Here is a 9,877-nt window from a genome sequence, read left to right as displayed (position 1 = left end):
GATAGATTATAGCCTAATTCTGTAAAATCAGGGGAAATCTGGACTGATGAATCGAGGCATAATTAAAACATTATTAGTGTGTGTGGGGTGATGGAGGAGTAAACACATGAAATAGGGTATAGAAACATTTTTCAGTTGATTATTTGACCCTGTTTAGATTAGCAGCAATGTGTGCGTTATTGTTTTTACCCTGTGGGGGAGAAACTCACAGGACGCTGTAAAATCCCAGGACGTAGCCTACCTTTTCCCACTGAAATCAATATCGGATGGTTAAATAGTCGTTTAGAACCCTCAGAGTTCTCAGTTCCACTTATGTGAATGATTTCAATAAGTTATATACAATTACAAAAACCCCACAAAGATGTTTAGTTCTTGTTCAACGCACTGGATTTGTGTAATTACTCAGACATGTTTTCATTTAGCTGATCGGATCAGGACATACGACTCTCTAACAGTCTAATGCACGTGATGAATCTAATGCCGTCGATCAAAAGCAGACCAGAGACTCGAGCTTCAACACTAGTCACCGGAACAAACCAGGAGAGGTTATATGCTCAGTTTGAGTTGGAACTACGGCTCGAAGGAGCAAGAAAACGAAAAACATATTTGCGGGATATTAATTAAAAGCAGTTCTAGTTTGAGTGTTTCTCTGTGGATCGGCTTATGGAGTACAGGCTCATGATGAGAGGACGGCTCTCGCGTGTCCGGAGCCCTCGGCCCCCATGTGTAACACATTAGCACCCCCGAAAAATATCACGGCATCGAGTTCGTCCCCATGCGCGCGCGTGTGCGTGCGTGTGTGCGTGCGTGTAGGTGACTGATCTTCGCGCCTTTATATGCCACCCTGCTGTGGTGAAGAAATATGTCTTTAATAATACAAAGTATAATTGATGACCTTCACACAGGAGTGTTTTTTTTTTTTTTTTTTGGTAAGGAGGAGGCGTTTTAAGTCGTTTTGCCTTGCATAAACTATCTTGTACGATAAAAGGCCTAATCACATTATTTCTTGACGTATAGCATTAATGTTATATAACTATGCTGGACGGTTTGGACCTGTTGCTGTACCTTCCCGCCTTGGTGATGATCATTTCCGTGCCGATGTCGTGGAAGCGCTTCCACAGATCCGCGCACTGCAGCTCCACCTGGATCTCATCCATGGAGGCGGCGGGGTTCAGATCCGCGGGGCTACCGAGTGAGCAGGACGATCTCTCCGCCAGAACCTCGCCGTCCGAGCCTGGACTGGCCTCGCAATCTGCCAACAGTACCACAAGAACATTATCCAAGCTAGACGTCACCTGCACTAAGCATAAAAAATTCGGGTTCAGAATGCAATCCAATGCAGCCTAACGCTGTGTGGTAGAATGAAAATGTATATGTGCGCACTAACCGGGCAACATATTTATTTCTGTGGTGTGTTCAGAGTCCAAGACAAATAAAAGAAAGCAGACAAATAACACGAATGTTTTTAGGATGATAAAATGTGAACCAAAAAATCTCACATCTCTCGACGTGTTTATGATTTAAATTCTCCTATTAGAATAAAAAAGGTAAGAGGATGCGCAAAAAAAAAAAAAAAAAAAAAAAAAGGAGCGGAATTAGAGAAATAGGGTTGAGTAATGCACTAACTGGCAGCCAAGATTTCTGAGAAATCGCACAAATAAATAGAGAATGTAAGTATATGTGCTAACACAACAGGCCTACTATTGTTTTTTTTAAATGCAAGAAAAAATATTCAAATTTTCACAGGTGTTAAGATCTGAAACTATATCTATGTACCATTATATTTAATTCCCTACACACAAAAGTATGACATTAACTACTTATTAATTATTATTATTATTATTATTATTATTGTTATTATTATTATTATTATTATTATTATTATTATTATTATTATTATTATTATATTCCAGGCCTGTCCCCTTCATTTATAGATTTTTTAATAAATGCAGAATCTCAATTTATGCATGCACACACACACACACACACACACACACACACACACACAAAATGCACAGCACAGGATATACCAACACTATTATTATATTATATTCACCAACACTGAATATAATGAGTTTAAGAGCAGAATTTCGCTATTAGCTATAGGATTGTTTTATGGTGTGTTTTATTACTAAAGCCACCATGCACAGAGTCTATTCACACGAATGAGATTGCTTTGGAAGCACTCGCAATGTAAATAAGGCAACACGGACGCAGAGCTGCAGAGAGACTGGACACTGGCCAGTAACATTGGCTTTATAAGTCACTGCACACACGAGACAAGCTCCTAAAGTCCCATGGCCGTGGCCTTGACTTAAAGAGAGAGAGAAAAAATAAACATTTATTGCCTTCCTGAAACTTTTTTCCTTATCAGCGTCTTCATGTCTCTCCCTTTCACACAAGAAGGAGCGCTGTAGGACTGTTCGTGCATGTCCATGAGTCCCAGAGGTCTCACCTCCAGCCAAACCAATCATATGGTACCGTTTCACTGCTGCTGTCATCAGCTCCTCGTTTCCTCAACACGAGCTCGCCTGTCTGAATATCATCGGTCAAACTCCATACCAGAAACAGTATAACAGTATTACAGATTACTAGATACCAGCAAGACCGAGTGAAAACCTTGTGAACGTGTTTGAATTAAGAGTTTATTGATATCTGATAAACTGTGCTTGTAGGTACATTAGATATTTAATAGACATCATAAATAACAACGTTTTGAATAGTCACGTGGGCAATAACTGATTACGTAGCATCATGTTAAGTTACTATAACAAATGTGGATGGTTACATTTCACTTTAAAAGTTGTGTTTTCAACAACGAATAATTTCTCGTTATGAAATCGATCTGAAGCCATGAGCTGAACATGTAATGCAGTGAAGAAGGACTTGAACTCGGGTATGAGGCGACTCACTAAGCATGAAATGTTAGAGTAACCCAATGCAGCAGGAACAGAAGCACCTGTTTCCCGCTGGATTTAATTCAATCCCACGTGAAAGGCAGGCAATAAAGTTAAAGATTAAAACTCCTTTTTAAGCACACACATCTGTCGTCTTTCGTTATAAGCTTCTCTCAATAAGACTCAAAGGGGTAATAGAGATCAGATTATTTATAGATAAATCTGAGCACACAATATTCTGTGAATAACCTCACACACCATGTCACTGAAGGAGCGCAGACATTTTTCATAGTAGCACATCATGGTGCGGGTCAATCTGACTTATTTAGAGTTTTCTTGTACAGGTGAGAGAAATGAAAAACATATATAGGTCTAATTTTCCTTTATTTATTTATTTTTTTAAAAACTAACAAAAAAACTTTAATGGTTAAATTTTAAGTTCTAGTCATATTAGAGAGTTCAAGTGTAGGTCATTTGTAACATAAAATAAAAGGGCTTAAAATAAAATATCTGTAAAAAAATTTTTGTTATTAAATAGTGAATTTTGGTCTCTCTCTCTCTCTCGCTCTAAATATAGGCTATGTACGTATATAAACACACACACACACACACACACACACACATATATATTTATATATAAACAATATATATAAACAATATATATATATATATATATATATATATATATATATATATATATATATATATATATATATATATAAACAAAACAGCCTAAAGATGGATTTAGTAAGTATGTAAACAAATGCATGGAAACCAAGCGGAATTTCCCATTTCATAGAAGAACACGCAATTTGAATGTGTTTAATGTGACTAACAGGAAAACGAAAATCCAGTGCAATGCCGTCGAATTAAAATAATTGTGTAATTAATATATATTTTGTAATGATCAAATACAAGTTTGCTTTAAAAAAAAAAAAAAAGACAAAGCATTTAACATTAAAAATGGATATCAACTACAAGAGAATCCGAATAATCCTAATAATAAAATAAAGCATAATATAGGCCTATACACTTAGTAATCTAGTTATCAATAATAAATAAATAAATAAAAAACCATGATAAATGCTTACAAAGGACTTAATTTACTTTAAACAACGGTACAAAAACAATGCCGCCTATATGAAGTGTATGGACTGTGAGAGGAATTACACACACCACTGGACACAGAAGATTTACAGCAGGGTCTCTTTTGCTGTTTAACCTTAGCAGCTTATTATTCATTAAAGGTTTTTAAACTTCTGATGTGATAGCTGGTCTGGATTTCCGTGCGATCCGGCTGTGGAAGTGTTTGTCCAGAGCGACCCGCGCGCACATGCTACAACCACACCGACCCCCGACATTACCTGGTTAATATTTAGCCATCAGAAATGTCATATCATGTCCTTAGGCTCTAAATGTGACCATAGACCAAGTAGGTGCTTTATTCTAATAAAGTGCAAAAAGGCTTTCTTCAAGTTTCCTGGTGCTTTATGTTCAGATAAACAACGCAGTTGTACATCTCCATGAAAACACCAAATACTGCAGAAATTTTAAATTTTAAACATGTCGAGTATTGTATCACGTCATCTAGATATAATCCATTTTTTAAAAAAATCCATGCATTCAGTCAAGATAAAATGTGAACTGAAGCGCACGTGTTTGGACCAGTCTTTAATAAGTCTGATTATTTTTGTTCGCCATCATTACATCAGATGTAATACATCTACTGAGGACACTGGATAATCATTGTGGCGGTTAACCTACGACATGTAGATTATTTTTAAGTAGTCCTAAAACCTGGGGGAAGGTAGACTATAGTCATCTGAATATATATATTTTTTAATCCTTTAATGATAAGAAGGGAATCTATCCTTTATTCTCAGTTATCCAGAAGCCTTGAAAGTGCCTATTCAACATTTTTAATTGAAGCTTGACATTACTATACACGAAATAACCTACTGAAGCAATGCTCTCTGAAAAATCCTGAATCCCAAACTGTGATTTAAATCCAGGTTAGGTAGGACATTTTGTAATGAAACATCTTGGAGGTGCCGTGTTGGTCCACCTCATTGGCGAGGCTAATCAAGTGATGACTGGCGCTGCAGCTGATCTCCGTATCAGGCCTTCAGACAGACAGACAGACAGACAGACCTCCCCCCCCCCCACCCCACACACACACACACACACACAAACCCTCACACACGGTTAGACAAGACTCTAACGTTTCTAGATCGGACGTAAACATACCTACATTGGACAACTACTGACCACAGAGGCTCACTCTCGCGGTCACTGCAAGTCAGGCCAAATTTCAAACAAGACAGAAAAGGAAAGAGAGCCATTTAGTAATAAAGGCCCATTAGCGTTAACTGAGGCCTGAAATAAATTCCCCAAAAGCATCGCACCCGGATTTTCATCTTAAGGAAGCAGTGTCAGCTAAAGTTACGCTGTTTTTGACAAGGCATGTGCATTAATTAAAAAAAAAAAAAAAAAAAGAATAATAATAATTTGTTTAGTAGACATTCAGCTTAAGTTGTTGATGTTAAAGATATATACTCACACGCGCTATATATATATATATATATTTATTAATCAAAGTTTAGGTACAATAACTATTACTATATAATAATTTGATCTCTCTTAAACAATGTGTTTGTAAAATTAAGAAATGTACCATTAGACATTTTAAATATTGCAGCCATACTCTAAATGTTCAGCAGAGATCTTCATATTCCATTGTATTATTATTATTATTATTATTATTATTATTATTATTATTACTCATGATGTTGGGTTGCTTCTTCTCATTTCCTTAATTCCTATTACTTTCACATATACAGATGTAGGTCACTTAAAAAGTAAGAAAAATGTTCAGGCTAACCATGTGGATTTTGACTGTTGATACAAGTTATTATAAATCATCTTGTAATGGCCTTGTGTTCGCCATTCCTACACTGTGTTTCTCATGCAGACAAAGTGTCCATGAACACCGACGTTACGCAAGAAAACTGTGCACTGTGCACGTGATTGCGCACTAACCCGGGTCGATATCCAGGCACTGACCGGTGTCTTCTCCGTCCCCCAGCTGTCCGTTGCTTGCGAGGTTTTCCATAGAGAGCTCGAGAGCCTTCTCCTCCCAGCCTCGGAGCTTACGCTTTTTGTTCGAGCCGATGAGAGCCTCCACCGAGAAGGCGTGCGCTCTGGAGCTCAGCGCGGCTGCCGATCGCCTCCTCTCGCTCATCTCTCCCACGGCAAATCCAGCCGAGAGTGAATCTTAACAGCACCTTCCGCAGGCACCAAGCGCAGGGCCGGCGCACACACTCACAGCGGTTGTACAAGTTCAAAAAGTTCTCCAGTGACAAAAAATAATCCAAACGAGCATCTAATTCGCACGTTGAAGGATCCTGGACACGTGCGCGGCCATTCCTAAAGTGCGTATCGCCTCGCTCCGAGCTGTATTTTGCGCATAGATCTTCTAGTTTTGTGTGGCTCCACTTTCTATTCCTCTGTCTCAGTGTGTTTCTTTCTTCTCTCTGATTGATACTCGCTTCTGGAGAACTTTTTTTTTTCTTTTTTTTTTTTTTCGAAGCGTCGAGGGCAACCCTCTCACACCCTGTCAAACTCTGCTCAGCCAATCACACACGTGGAAGCAGTACGAGCCAAAACGCGCTGTCCAATGAGAAAGGAGGGCAAAAACACGTCGTATCGGAGAAGTAGATTTCAGCTGGGAAGTCGTTCAAAACAAAAAAGTTGAACCTGTTCTATGAGAGAAAAATAAGAAATCGCTTTTAAAACGCTGTTTGTCGATTGTGTAAAGTATTCCATGAAATAATTCTGACTGTCTGATAGGAATATGTCTGATATGTGAGTCGTTTAATAACATCACACGTTAATGTTGCGCTGGTGTTTCTTCTGTAGCTATACATTTCCCATCTTATATTTATTAGGGGGAAACAATCAGCCTTAGGAGTCTATAAACCGATTCATTAGTAGAAATGTATAGGACATTCGGTGTTACATCCTGACTAAGAATTTATGCGGCTATTCATTTAGGATCGGTTTATCCGAGATTGTTCTTAGTGATTTTACTCGGTTAATGTCAGTCGACTTATTAATCCAGTGCGACTTTCACAGATAATGTCCTTCTCATTCTTACTTTCACAGATAATGTCCTTTTAATTCTTACTTTCATAGATAATTTCCTTTTAATTCTTACTTTCACAGATAATTTCCTTTTAATTCTTACTTTCACAGATAATTTCCTTTTAATTCTTACTTTCAAAGATAACGTCCTTCTCATTCTTACTTTCAAAGATAATTTCCTTCTAATTCTTACTTTCACAGATAATGTCCTTCTCATTCTTACTTTCACAGATAATGTCCTTCTCACTCTTACTTTCAAAGATAACGTCCTTCACATTCTTACTTTCACAGATAATTTCCTTTTAATTCTTACTTTCACAGATAATTTCCTTCTCTTTCTTACTTTCACAGATAATTTCCTTCTCTTTCTTACTTTCACAGATAATTTCCTTCTCTTTCTTACTTTCACAGATAATTTCCTTCTCTTTCTTACTTTCACAGATAATTTCCTTCTCATTCTTACTTTCACAGATAATTTCCTTCTCATTCTTACTTTCACAGATAATTTCCTTCTAATTAAGCTTTTCGTATATTTACGCAGTAAATCTGATTATAGCAAGAAAACAGGTGGCACAGTAAATAAATAAGTGCTATTGACTTTTTTTTTTATTTAAAGAAAGAAAAAAAAAGAAAAATCAAATAAATATAAATGCGGAACTCCGGTATACTACATGTGGGAGCAAAACTATAACTCTTAAAATGTAAAAATAATTTTAAAAAATAAAATAAAAAAAGGGGGGGGGGGGGTAAATAAAACAGTAGGCCTAAACAAAAACATTCAGCATGAAGTGTTACGTTAATTATAAAATGCGCGTTTAGATGTCCAAATAACCTCCTGTAACACTGTTATAACCAACTAGCATTTTTATTCAGTAAAAAAAATTTATTATAATAAAACCTCAGCTAATAATAATAATAATATATATAATTATATATATATATATATATATATATATATATATATATATATATATATATATATATATATATATATATAAGGAAGGTTAATTTCCTAAAAATAGGTCATTTTTTTCCCACTGATTAAATCGAGCAGCCATGTTATTCATATAAATAGTGAAGTAGGCATTTCCTAATAACAAGCAAGCGAACAGGCTGAAACAGTGATTTGATTTCTTAGCAAAACGTCTCTTAGCGCATAGAATAAAATCTCTGCTGCGGTCAAATGCGCGCACTGTTTAATCATCACTCCTGCTGGAAAACATCTAACGTCTTTCGATTATAAAATTCCACATTTAAATTTACAGCAACGCACGCCTTGTTCCACAAGAGGTGAAGATAAAGCGCATGAGATGATAATAATAATAATAATAATAATAATAATAGGGTAATAATAATAGGGTAATAATAATAATAAGGTAATAATAATAATAATAATAATAATAATAATAATAACAACAACAACATGTTATATGTATTTAATATAGGCTGCACACAAACTGTTGCTTTGATCTATATTATAAAAAGTAATATTCGTTACACTGTTTAAATATAATTTTCGTTCCGGTTGGAAATCAGGCTTAAGGAAAGCTTCAAGAGAAACTTTAGCGCATTTTGGCCTCTAACGGGTTCGTTTGTCCAAAATTAATTCTTGGTATTTACCAACCAACACTGAGGCTGTACAGTGCAAAACGGGCAGCATCAGAAAGACAGCCACAACCCACCTCCCCAAAACAATATCGAGGAAAAAACCTAACTATTAGAAATGTTAAGTACCCATGCAGTCTCCTGAAAGTGAGATGTTTTTGTGTGTTGCAATGCTGAGTGCAGCTTTTACACTGCCCCCTGTCGTGCCAGCCAGTTAGAGAACCCAATGCTCCGTGCATATGCGAGTGTGTGTGTGTGTGTGTGTTAGTGTTTTACAGAGGAGACTCGGCTCGCCCTGCAGAAACACACAGCTACAGCACAGTACTTACGGATTCATTTTTAAACAGCGCTCGCCACTTCCTTACCTTCACAAATCTCACAGAGATTCCGATAAATACCGACTAAAGCGAAGGGTTAACACGCAGTTAAAGCAAACTCGAATTGAATCCACGACCTCATAGGGAACAGTCAAACAGGCGCACAAATATTATCACGTAATAAACCAGCAAAAGGTGCGACAAATGCGCACACCATGACTGAATCAGACCTGAACACTGGAACATTCTGGACGTCTCCAGAAACAACACGATATGCTCTTGCTGGCGTTGTAACACGTGTAATATATCTAAAAAAAAATAAAATAAAATAAAAAGTAGATTGACTTCCTAACCTTAAAGCATATTAAATGGGTGCGTTTTATTGCATGGCTAGGCTATAGTCGGATCCTTTTTAAGTGAGACGCGCTATTTTCAGCGACAGCAGGACATTTCTGTAAAGCCTTTCATTACCTGCAAGTATCGTAGACTGCAATAAAAGGATGTGGTGGTGAACAGCAGTCTGCTCCGAGCCTGAAAACCCTATTTGATTCACTACAGTGGACATTGGAGCAGAGCAGAGGGTAATTAATCGCCAAGTAAGGTTTCCGCACCACACCTGCACCACTGCGCCGAAACGCACACTTTTATTTATGGCTGCTGTTTCATTGAGCATTTTTAAGATATTAGGGAGAATATATGACGCACGTAAGAATAACATTTACTTAAAGGTCTTTGAAATGTAGGCTGCTCTCACGTGCTTCCTGCACAGTGCTGATTTAAGATGCAAACTTCATGTGGCTTCTCTCACCACAAGAGGGAAAATGAACCACATGATGAGGGTGTTATTCCTGATTTACAGGAACGGACAGGAAATACAGGTGATATTCCTGATCTACGGTCTACAATCTACTGTTA

General features: G+C 37.1%; 1 protein-coding gene across 1 annotated transcript in view; it reads right to left on the bottom strand.

The window, feature by feature from the left end:
- tbx15 (T-box transcription factor 15) overlaps window positions 1–7,888 on the bottom strand; it is a 20,881-nt gene extending 12,993 nt beyond the window's left edge. The window contains exons 1-2 of the mRNA XM_053627554.1: window positions 5,937–7,888; window positions 1,066–1,252 (exon numbers count right to left, since the gene is read on the bottom strand). Of these exons, the coding sequence (XP_053483529.1) occupies window positions 1,066–1,252; window positions 5,937–6,138 (389 nt within the window). The 5' untranslated portion in view covers window positions 6,139–7,888. The remainder of the gene's footprint in view (window positions 1–1,065; window positions 1,253–5,936) is intronic.
- Between the last annotated feature and the right edge of the window lie 1,989 nt (window positions 7,889–9,877).

This window comes from Ictalurus furcatus, chromosome 6 (assembly GCF_023375685.1).
Source record: "Ictalurus furcatus strain D&B chromosome 6, Billie_1.0, whole genome shotgun sequence".
Lineage (NCBI taxonomy): Eukaryota > Metazoa > Chordata > Actinopteri > Siluriformes > Ictaluridae > Ictalurus > Ictalurus furcatus.
The sequence above is the reverse complement of the archived record's forward strand: the minus strand, read 5'-3'. Positions and strand labels throughout refer to the sequence as shown.